General features: G+C 47.2%; 1 protein-coding gene across 1 annotated transcript; it reads right to left on the bottom strand.

Moving 5' to 3' along the window:
• Nucleotides 1-10,409: 10,409 nt before the first annotated feature.
• Nucleotides 10,410-11,408, bottom strand: LOC135895490 (olfactory receptor 52E4-like). The gene has a single exon (XM_065423600.1). It carries the CDS (start codon nucleotides 11,406-11,408, stop codon nucleotides 10,410-10,412), a length of 999 nt encoding a protein of 332 aa, XP_065279672.1.
• Nucleotides 11,409-12,340: the final 932 nt, after the last annotated feature.

Genomic DNA, 12,340 nt, shown 5'->3' with positions numbered 1-12,340 from the left:
CATCCAGCCTCCAGAGCGCCCTCTGCAGGCCGTTGTCCCACTGCCGCTTGACCCTCATGTCCCTCCCAGACCCAGTGCCCCGTTATCTGGGGTGCTGCCCCCTGGCAGTAACCCCTTTCTCTCAGGGTCTCCCCTCCCTGGGGAACCCCCACCCACTATCCCCACCTCACCTCAGTATAAGGCTATTGCCAGTCATTGTCTAGCCCCCACACCCTGGGGCAGACTGCAGTATCAGCCTACTCATCACTGGCAAGGTTGGGTTTGGACCTGCTGCCTTTGCCTGCCCCTAAGCCGCCCTCTGCAACCCTCCAGTACCTATTTGCCTTATGGTAGGCTGGAGGCTGGGGCTTTCCAGGCTGGAGCTCCCCGGCTTTTCCCCTGCCACAGCCCTCTCCCAAGGCTGTCTTTAAACCACTCAGGGCAGGAGCGGGTGACCACCCCGCTACAGGACAGCTAACCCACAGAGCACCTCTTCCCCTTCAGACACCAAGGTTTGTGGGAAGGGGGCAGGGGCTCATGGAGCAACCTGGGTTCTGTACCAATATGCCTATCTCTATTGTGGCACCATGGGGTTCGAAGGGGAACGATCCGTAGCAGCTGCCAGTGCCTTTGCGGGCGTTGTCATTCCAGACAAGCCCCCAAATTGTCGGAGAATAATAGAGTTTTTACTTTTTGTTTGGGTACAGCAAGTTAGATACTTTATTTTTTTAAGCAAATACATAGAGGGAGAGAGCTAAACAGGTCCAAAAATAAGACGCTGGCCCTGTCATGCATCGGTTCTGCGGTGCCGTGTTTAAACCCCTTGTCTCTTGTCCTTCCCTCTGTGGCAGGAGAAAACAAATTTTCTCCATATGTTTATTACAGCCTTTCAAGTATCTGATGACCACTGTCATGTCCACTCTCAATCTCCTCTTTTCAAAACTAAACATATCCAGTTCCTTCAACTTCCTCATATGACTTCTATTCCATTCCTTTGATCATTTTTGTGTCTCACTTCTAAATCCTTTCCAGTTTCTCTACATCCTTCCTATACATTGGTGACCCAAACTGGTCACAATACTCCAGCTGAGGACTAACCAGCACCAAGTAGAGCGGTATTTTCACCTCCCATAACTAGCAAGCTCTGCCTCTACTAATAGAACCTAATACGGCATCTGCTTCTTTTGCAATAGCAAATTAATTCACACCCTGAGAGATGTTGCTATATCAACCTAACGCTGGTGTAGGCAGCATGAGGTCAATGGAAGAATTCTTCCATCAACCTAGCTACCACCTCTCGGGGAGGTGGATTACCAATACTGATGGGAGAACCCCGGCCATCGGTGTAAAGAGTTTCTACACTGAAGCCCTAGAGCAGCACTTTAAGGGTAGACAAGCCCTTAAACAGATCTTCCATTAAAGATTCCAGTCTGGATCTGTAGACATGGGGAGTTGGACAATCCACCACTTCCCTTCGCAGTTCGTTCGAATAGTTAATCACCCACAGTGCTAAAAAAATGGCCCTTATTTCCAACTGGAATTTGTCTGGTATCAGCTTCCAGCCACTGAGCCTTGCTCTGCCCTTCTAAGCTAGATTGCAGAGCCTGTTATTAGTCATGGTTTTCTCCCCATGAAAGTCCCCACTTAACTGTCTTTTTTATAAAATAAATGGATGAAGCTCTTTGCATCTCTCTCCCTCTGTCAGGCATTTTCTCCAGTCTCCAATCATTTTTGAGGCTCTTTTCTACAACCTCTCCATTTTTCAACATCATTTTTGAAATGTGGATCCCAGAACTGGACGCAGTCGGTTTCATCAGTGCCATGTGCAGAGGTAAAATCCTCCCCATGCTCCAAATCACCACTCCCCTGATTATGTGTCCAAGGATCACATCAGCCCTTTTGGCCACAGCATTGCATTGGAAACTCATGAGTTGGTTGTCTATTGAAACCTTTAAATCTTTTTCACGGTCCCTGCCTTCCACAATACTGTGCCCTAGTCTTTTTCACTCTATTAAAACATTTTGTTTGCATGGGCCCAGCTCACCAAATGCTCCAGACCAATCTGTAGGCCTGCCTTGGCGTCCTCATTGTAACCATTCTGCCAATCTTAGGGTCATCCGTAAAATTTATCTGCCATGATTTCCTATTTGCTTCCAGATGCTTGATGAAAACATTGAATAGCATCGGGCCTAGAACTGATCCCTGGAGAACCCCCCTATACACAGCTCCACTCACTGACAATGGCCCATTGACAAATATTTTCTGAGATCTGTCAGTTAGCCAGTTTTTAGTCCAAATCAAAGTCTATTTTCCATAAACCATGTTGTTCACTGGCATTAATTATATTCTAATCTTTTTTTTTTTTAACTGCTGCTGCCTGATTTCATACTACTAGTTCTGAATGAGATGTGTGGCTGATTAATGAGTTCTATTGGTCACTTTGCCTTTGTTCGTAACTCCAAACTTCTACTGCAGATACTGTTTAACACCCTTCTTGACTGCTAATGGACTGGAAAGTATTTCTTCACCTCAGGTGATATGAGTATAGGGTGACCAGATGAGAGGAAGAAAATATCGGGACACATGGGTGGGGGGGAGGTGTCACCGGTAAAGCAAAAAAACCCGGAGTGCCGCCGACGGAGGGAAAAAAAAAAAGAAAATAGGAGTGCGAAATATTGGGACAAATTGTGTCCTGACCAAACATCGGTCAAGACGCGGGACAAACACCTAAATATTGGGACAGTCCCGATTTTATCGGGACATCTGTTCACCCTATATGAGTACCTTATACTGCTTCTTTCCAAATGCAGAACAAAACGATGTCTTGAACACATCTACCTTTTTGCCACATTAGCAAGTTTCCTTTCTTCCTCTCATTGCCCTATACCTTTTTAAGGATTTCTTTTGTTCTTAATATACTTAATAACGTCCTTAATGTGATCCTAAGCCTTGCAAAGCATGGATTTTTCACTGATGACTTTAACATCCCTTATGAATTTGCATAACTTCCAATTTGTATTGCTTGTCATCTATTCCCCCTTTTCCCCCCATGTATTATATGCTGCATTCCCTCCTTAATTTCTGCCTTCACTTTCCCACTGAACCAGGTTTTTAGCCAAAGTTGTCCATTTTCTTGAGTGTGGAATCGTGGCTTTTTGACCATCTCATAATCTCTTCTGACTTTGTTACTAACTCGGTGGAGAGAGGGACCCTGTCAGGACTCCTGGGTTCTATGTCAGCTCTGGAAGGGGAGTGGGTTCCAGTGGGGGGCAGATAAATCTTGAGACTACATAAGAAAATCGGAATGCCCATATTGGGTAAGACCAATTGTCCATCTAAAAGTATCCTGTTTGGCGAGAGTGGCCAGTGCCATGTACCTCAGAGGGAATGAACAGAACATGGAAATTATCAAGTGATTCATGTTGCCCCGACCCAGATTCTGGCAAACAAATGCTAGGGACACCATCCCTGCCCATCCTGGCTAAAAGCCATGGATTGATGGCTATCAATAGAACGTAGGTGATCCATACCCCTAGTCATTTCTGTTGGCTTTCTCTGTGCCTTTTCCAATTCCAATCTATCTTCTTTGAAATGGGGTGACCAGATATGAACACAGTAATCAATATGTGGATGTACCAGAGGTTTATATACAGGCAATATGATATTTTCTGTCTTATTATGTATCCTTTCTTAATGATTCCAAACATGCTGTTAGCTTTTTTGTTTGCCACTGCACATTGATGAGCTATTTTATCCCTACTAACACACGTGTGATTGTATGAACTGTATCCTTAGGTTTTTGGCTTCTCCTGTTCTCTTCACTCACACACCTTGTGCTCAGAGGCAGCAGTTTGGGGTGGAAGCATCTGTCTATAAATAGGTTCGTCTTAAAGGTTATTAGCCCTAACAAGATCTCAGCTGGACAGAAGAAGGGAGTAACTGCATACTGGATGAAACCAGTTTCTTTCAGGTGCTCTGCTGAGAAGTGGGCATGGAAGTAATGGAATCTCCCAAGAAGAGGGATCAGAGAGAGGAACTCTTGTTCAGGCCTTCAAAACCAAAGAGACTGGATGAGTCAGGAGAAGCGGGGGCAGGAGAGAGACACAAGGGTGGAAAATACCTTTGTGTTGCAGAGCTGTGGCTGCAGCAGAGAGACAGATTCCACATGCAGCAGAAGCCATGAATTGCAGGAGGGACAAAGTATGCTCCAGGGAGGTGTGGACAAAGTGATGGCTATTGAAAAACATAATCCCAACTATACATATAACATTATGGGATCTAAATTAGCTGTTATCACTCAAGAAAGAGAGCTCGGCATCATTATGGATAGTTCTCTGAAAATATCTTCTCAATATGCAGCAAGGAATCGGTTAGAAAGAGAAAGATAATAAGACTGAAAATATCATATTGCCTCTATATAATTCCATGGTACCCCCACACCTAATATACTGCCTGCAGATCTGGTTGACCCACCTCAAAAAGATATATTGGAATTGCAAATGTTATGGAAAAGAGCAACAAGAATGATTAGGGGTACAGGACAGCTTCCATATTAGGAGAGATTAAAAAGAATGGGTCTTTTCAACTTGGGAAAGAGACAACTAAGGGGGGATACGAGATAGGTCTATAAAATCATAAACTGTGTGGAGAACGTAAATAAGGAAGTGTTATTTACTCTTTCTCATAACTCAGGGGTCACCCAATGAAATTAATTGGCAGTGGTTTAAAACAAACGAAAGGAAGTATTTCTTCACACAACACACAGTCAACCTGTGAAGCTCTTTGCCAGAGGATGTTGTGAAGGCCAAGACTATTACAGCTTTTAAAAGAACTAGATGAATTCATGCAGGATAGGTCCATCAATGACTATTACCCAGGATGGGCAGGGATGGGGAATGGATCACTTGATAATTATCTGTTCTGTTCATTCCCTCTGAAGCATCTGACATTGGCCACTGTTGGAAGACAGGATACTGGGCTAGATGGACCTTTGGTCTAAGCCAACATGGCAGTTCTTAAGTCCAATAAGGAAGGAAATGGTGTGCAGATGTTGTGTTGTGTTTACCTGGATCTGAGTATCTCTTCTGCTTTCTAAAGTAGAGGAATTGTTTTAGCAAGCTGTGAATGGGGTTCCGGGGGGGGGGGCACTCTCAGGTTGCTCAATTGGGCAAACTGCAAAGAAAGGGGCTGACAATCCCCAAAACGGGTGGTTATTCTAACACATGGATTTACCAAGTCACCAACAAAACAGCTTTCACAATGTTTTATTGCTTACGCAGAAGCCAAATATTGTTCCCTTAAGGCAACCCAGCCTTGGGCTTCCACCCAGACAGCCAAGTCAGGTATGATGATGATTATTGAAAATCCTTTCATCATATAATAAAGTTTTACCAATCCCAAAGGATTGTACACATCACCTCCCAGGTGAATGAAAGTTTCACATATGACCCAAATATTCACTTAGAGCCAATTCTTATTAATTAATCTAAGATTTATTATAAAGGAGAGCATATTGGTTAAAAGATAATTATACATAGAGACATGATTTGAGTTTTTAAGTCAATTTCATAGTAGAGATGGCTGGCTTCAGAGTTAGATAGAGTTCTTTCAGAATTACTCAAGAGATTATAGTCCATTGTTGAAATATTCATTATCAGGACTGTTCAGGGTATAACAGGAGACCAGAACCTTGTGTCTCAAGCTTCCCCCGATGATGCTTAAGTAGATCTGAGATAAAAAGGATCAGGTTCCAAGAGCCCTTTATATAGATCCTGGGCACCACAACAGTCCTTGGGTCAACAATAGGCTTTTGAAGTAACCTTCTATTTCAGAGGTGGGCACACTATGGCCCGCAGGCCACATCCTGCCCGTGGGACCCTCCTGCCCGGCCCCTGAGCTCCTGGCCCGGAAGGCTAGCCCCTGGCTCCTCCCTTGCTATTCCCCCTCCCCTCCAGGCTCAGCTCACTGCACCACTGGCACAAGGCTCTGAGCAGTGGGGCTGCGAGCTCCTGGGGCAGCGCAGCTGCAGAGCCCGGCCTGTTCCCATGCTCTGTGGCTGTGCAGCAGCATGGTTGGCTCCAGCCAGGTAGTGCAGCTGTAGCGTCGCCAACCACCGGTGCTCCAGGCAGCGCGGTAAGGGGGCACCGAGCGGGGGAGTTGGATAGAGGGCAGAGGAGTTGGGGAGTGGTCAGGGGGTGGGGCGGTCAGAGGGTGGGGAACAGGGGGGTTGAATGGGGAGCAGGGGTCCCGGGGGGCAGTCAGTAAGGAGAGAGGGGTTGGATGGGGTGGCCGGAGGCAGTCAGGGCACAGGGGTGGTTGGATGGGGCAGGGGTCCCAGGGCGGCAGTCAGGAAGGAGAGGAGGGATTGGATGGGGGAGTGAGATGTGGTCAGGGGACAGGGAGCGGGGAGTGGATGGGCAGGAGTCCCAGGGGGATCCGCGTATACAGGGAGGGTGCTGGGCCACGCCTGGCTGTTTGGGAAATCACAGCCTCCCCTAACCGGCCCTCCATACAATTTCCAAAACCTAATGTGGCCCTCAGGCCAAAAAGTTTGCCCACCCCTATTCTATTTCCTAAACATCACTGGTAATTAACTACCTGGATTAACATAAGTTTATCTATTGAGCAGTTAAAGAGAAGTCACCAGAAACTTTAAAGAGACGTATAGAAAATGATATTATTGCACCCAAGTTCCATCTAATAATATTTCCTTTTCAGCTCTGAATTAACCAAATACAGCTCTAGACAGGAAACCTTTGGTTATACACCTCTACTCTGATATAACGTGACCCGATATAACACGAATTATGATATTACATGGTAAACAGTGCTCCGGGGGGGGTGGCTCAAAGCAAGTTCGATATAACGCGGTTTCACCTACAACGCGGTAAGATTTTTTGGCTCCAGAGGACAGCGTTATATCAAGGTAGAGGTGTACTGTTAACCTCTAATAAGCTGATGGGTAAACATAGACTAGTAGAGTCATGAACTTCTTCCAGTCCTTTAATAATAAAAGTCTAAATTTCAAAAGTCTAGCCTACTTAACGTGGAATGGCCCTAATTGCCATTAACATACTTTTCTAACCTGACTCTAAAGGGTGAATCTGGGTCAATAGCCTACAAGTTGCTTAACCCTTTCTGGCCATCTGTCACACAACCCCTTTTGTAAGGCCTGGGATTGTTTGCTTTAGCGATCATGTGACCCGAAAAGGAGCAACTGGAAACAAAATGTGCCCAAGGGGGAGCCCTGGGAAGGGTGGGCTGAAGCAATTGGAGAGTCAGCGGGAGCCAAGCCAAAGCTAGCCTCGGGGCCTTGGTGCTTGGTGTGCAGGTTTCTGCTCCCAGAGGGAGACACTAGAACGGAAGCTGCACTGTGAGACTGGGCCTGGAAAACCAGAGCCAGAGGCAGGGCCTGAACAGTGCTGTGATTCAAAAGCCCATGGGTCTTGTTTGTGGGATGCAAACACGGTCGGCTGGTGAGTGTCCAGCTGCGCGAGCTTGAGCGGAGCTGCGACAGCAAATCTGGAGCTGCTACACAGATGTGGAAGGGGAGTGGGCCTGGCCTCTCTCTCTCTCTCTCCTCTCTCTCTCTCTCTCTCTCTCTCCTGGTGCACTTAGGTCCCACTCTCTTTTTCCTTTGTAACTCACCTCCCCACATACACGTACCTCCTCTTCCTGTCACTTCTAAGTCCCTGGCCATTGCCAACTAGCAGCCTGCAGCTGTGACAGTCTATAGTCTAGCCTACTTGCTTGACTATATATCTTTCCTTATAACTTTCTTATTTTCTTCTGGGTTTGATTATTTGTTTTATTAATAAGTTTACAGATTTATATTAGAGTATATTTCACCTGTAACACAAGGGACCAGTAGGCCACGTCCTGTATGTTGAGCTAAAGCAGGTAGCGTAATTGAAAAGGTGTGGGGAAAAGTGCAGCCAGAACCTTCTCTTGAAGTTCTGGAGGAGTTGGAATAGGGGCTGCAACCTTGCGCATTCTAGATAGGCATCCACCAGGGTCTGCCTCATGCTACAAATGGGCAGGAATCTGGACTAGGGGTGAACTGTGTCACGTACATGTCTGTGCTTATGGCTCCATGAAGGAGCAACCAACAGATATCCCCAATGGGCAATGGGACCAGGGTGGAGTACTTTCTGGCCCACCGGGGTTCCACACCCTCCAAAGGTGGTACTAGGTCCTGCCACTTGGTATCAGGGCCTCTGAGGAAGTCAAGCATGTAGAGCATGAGCATGTTCCCTTGGTGGAATTCAGAAATAAACAAGCTGCAGGGCGTGCAGCCTGCATGGGTTAAGAAAGCGAGGAGGGTCGGGGGGACCCAGAGATCCTGGGATGAGGGGTGAATGGGGAGCATCCTCTTGTAGGTCCCGTTTAAGGAAAATCGGAGTGGTAGACAATAAGGTGGCACCCACCTCCTTCAGTATGCGCAGGGGGGTCTGAAGTGTGAAGAGCCCCAGGTGAGCTTCGAGATGAAAGAGGCCATCGTGGCCACTAAATGGTGGGCTGAGAACTGGGCCGGCCACATGCTGGAAGAATGGGCCTGGGCAAGATGGAAACAAAATACATCCATACAGTCCAACCAGGAGTGGCAAAACAGATTGACCTCCCCCCGGACTTAGGTAAAAGTGGAATTGTCATCCGGGTGATGGATGCACCAGATGTCCACCAGAGAATGATGAATGATTATATCTCTGATGATGCCTGCAGCGGACTGGCTGTTCTCGATCCCTGAGCAATTCTGGTCCTCGAAGATGGTCTTAAAATCCCCACCCAGGACCAGATACTAGTGAGGATCCAAGGTGCTGAGGAAGGCGGACACCTGTCGATAGAAACACACCCACTCTGGGTCTGCATTCGGTGGGTAGACATTGAACAGATTCAATGTCAGCCCCTCCATACAGGCCTGGAGGAGCAGCAGGCGACCTGGGATGACCTCAGCAACTCCCAGCATATCAGGCTCTAGGTCAGGGGAGAACAGGATGAGCGCTGAGGTTTCTAAAATATACCCAGTCCCCCCAGTCAAGCCACCAACTAGTGTCAACAGCTGGATCCTTGTGGGTTTCCTGCAGGCAAACCACAGATTATCCTACGTCACAAAGGAAGGAGAGTAATTTGCAACTGTGGAGACCCATCCTAGAGCCTCTGGTGTTCAATGTTGAAAAGTTGGTTGGCTTCATTCTGAGGGCTGAGGAGGGTCCTCGCAGGCAGAAGGATCCCCAGCCGGCCTTACAACAATCACCGATGAACCTGAAAAGCTTGTCACAGAAGTTGTGGGCCCACTGGTAGACCAGGATGTTCTACCTCCCGGTTACCCTCCACTCCTCCAAAACTGCCCTTATGGCCAAGAGGACAAGATGGAAGTCTCCCCAACACTGGAGAGGGAGCTTCACCTTGTCCTTGAAACCACAGGTGTCCACCAGAAAACGGTGATGCTCATCCCGCAGCACAGTGGGGGACGGGGTAGTGGACCCATGATAATCCTCTGGCTGAGCCCCTGTTATGACCATGTGGCCCATGTGGATGGGCAAAGAAGAAGACCACCAGTGCGGCATCTGCACTGGTGGCACCACGTAACCCGTCTCTATCTCCAGAAAGGGAAAGGGAGGTGGAGGGAAGAGAACAGCCCCAAAAGGGTCAGGGCGGGGAGAGAAAAAACCCACTCCTTGTGGTTCATCCAAGGACAGGGAAAATGAGACAACCCTGGGCAGCACCAGTATGGAAGATGGGGTATAAAAATGAGTAGGGCTTCTCTCCCGCCATCCAGTCCCCCTGCTCTATATGAATCACATTATGATTGCCATGTTTAGTTCATTCCCTCTGAAGCACCTGGCACTGGGCTACATGGACCATGAGCCATTCTGATTTTATTTAGACCCCAGATGTATCTGCTTTCTGCTGTAACACATTATATCCCATTCCCCTCCCAGAGCTAAGATAGATCCCAGGAGTCCTGACGGGGTCTCTCTCTCCACAGAGTTGGTAACCAATTAAGAATAAACATTTACATTTTAACACTATCCAGTGTCCCTTAAGTGACTTGAAATAAGATGTGTGATCATATTGGTTTTAGAGACGACTGGGTCATGGCTGACAAGGGGAGGGGAAGACAGGAGCAAGTGACGGGGCAATGCCTTGGGGAGAAGACACACAGCAGGGTCGAGGCTTCATAGAAGAGATGAGGCAAGATTGCAATTTCAGGGATCCAGCTATCAGCAATTAGAAAGGTGGCAACCCAGTGTAGTACACATAGACTGACTCCCCAGTTCATCACATTGACAGAGTACAGTAAGGACAGGACAGGGTTTAATGTCTCTCTGTCTGTCCAGCAAGTGATTCAGGGAAGATGCACCAGCACCATGCACCAGCCAGCTCTGCAAAGAGCTCAATCTGAGATCCAGAACACATGGGCGAAAGATTTAGGTCTCTTTATGTGTAAAGACCTGGAGCAGCCTGCCCCGGATCTGCTTGGTCCTCACCCCGTAAATGATGGGGTGGAGCACAGGGGGCACCAGGAGGTAGACATTGGCAATGAGAACGAGGAAATGCAGTGGCACATTGTGGCCAAACCTCTGCATGAAAGCGGAGAAGAAATCTGGGATGTACAAAGCTAAGATGGCACAAAGATGAGAGATGCAGGTCCCAAAAGTTTTGATCCGGGCATCCTTTGTGGGGAGGCGGAAGATGGCCCGGAGGATCTGAGTATAGGACACGGTGATAAAAAACACATCCATTCCGTTCACAGAGAAAAGATAAAACAGGCCATAGTAACTACCTATTTGGATGTCAGCGCAGGCCAGGTTCACCACAGCTATAAACCGACAATAGGAGTGGGGGATGATGTTGGTTCTGCAATATGGCCACCGCCTCGCCAGGAAGGGATAGGCTAATGTGAGTATGCCACAGCGCAGCACCAAGGCCAGGCCTATCTTGGCCACAACAGAGTTTGTCAGGATGGCGGAATGTCTCAGGGGATGGCAGATGGCCACATAGCGATCGAAAGCCAGGTAAACAAGGATTCCAGACTCCATCGCTGAGAGGGCATGAACAAAGTACATCTGGGTGAGGCAGGCACTGAAACTGATCTCCCTGGAATTGAACCAGAAGATGCTCAGCATTTTGGGCATGGTGGATGTGGAAATGAGCAGGTCTGTGACAGCCAACATGCAGAGGAAATAGAACACGGGCTCGTGGAGGCTCGGCTCCCTCTTCACGATGAACAGGATGGTGAAGTTCCCCAAAATGGCTGTGACATACATAGCGCAGAAGGGGATGGTGATCCAGACATGGGCTGCTTCCAGGCCAGGAATGCCCAGCAGGATGAAGGTGGAGGGGTTGGTGAAGTCGGTTCTGTTGGAATCTGACAAGTAATAGGGGAGAAGGTGTCCAACTCTGAGGCATACAGGTGTCTCCTGCATATACTGTACGTCCCCCTGATTTCTTCTCAGGGTCTCGGGTTATGGTCGCAGTAGAAATGCCTGAATGGAGAGACAGCATTAATATGAGACACTGCATGCACTAGCAGAGGCTGTTCTCATGGGAGAAGCAGATTGATCACTCTTCACACACTGAAAAATGACATTTTCATTATTCAGAGAAAATAACTATGAACAATGACCCTACTAAATCCAATTCCATATTTTGTGGTGCTCCAGCATTAATAATTCCTACACGTTGTGGTGGGGGAATCTTAAGAAGCACCAGCAGGAAACACAAGTGTGGATACTGGTTATCTATCATAGTTCCTTAATGCAATGAGAGCCAGGATATGGAGTCCATACTGTAGGGAATTCCCCATTCATCCAGTTGCTCGAAATCTGAGAGTGGAAAAAAAACAAACTTTTGGGCATACATGTGCTGAGAGAAACATCCCAACTAGAACATACCTCTTGGAAAAGACCTGGATGCCATTGGTATCAGCTGAAGAGAAACACCTGCTCATTCGCAGCAGTGGATAAAACAAAAGCAATGTTCAAATCCTGAAGATATGGGATGAAGAGTAAAATGTTCAGTTTTGGTCACCCATACACTATTAAGGATATAACTTATATAAATGGAATTTCCAAAACAGGCTCTGAGAATGGGGCAGGCTGCCATATGTAAACAGATAGAAAAGTCTGGGACTCTTTAGTTTACACAAGAGACAAAGAACGGAGCATATGATATAGAAGAAGAAAATAAAAAATGAAACTGAATACATGCAAATGGACAGTTCCCAACTAGTACTATCTATAGAAACTTAGTGCTCCAAGAGGACTAATTCCCCAAAGTTGAGGGAAATTGTCAGCAAAACTGATTGGGGGGGAAATTTAGACAGAAAAATATGAATGAATATTGGTGATTATTTGAT

The sequence above is a fragment of the Emys orbicularis genome, chromosome 1 (genome assembly GCF_028017835.1).
Source record: "Emys orbicularis isolate rEmyOrb1 chromosome 1, rEmyOrb1.hap1, whole genome shotgun sequence".
In the NCBI taxonomy this organism is placed as follows: domain Eukaryota; kingdom Metazoa; phylum Chordata; order Testudines; family Emydidae; genus Emys; species Emys orbicularis.
This window is presented reverse-complemented; position numbering and strand designations above follow the sequence as displayed.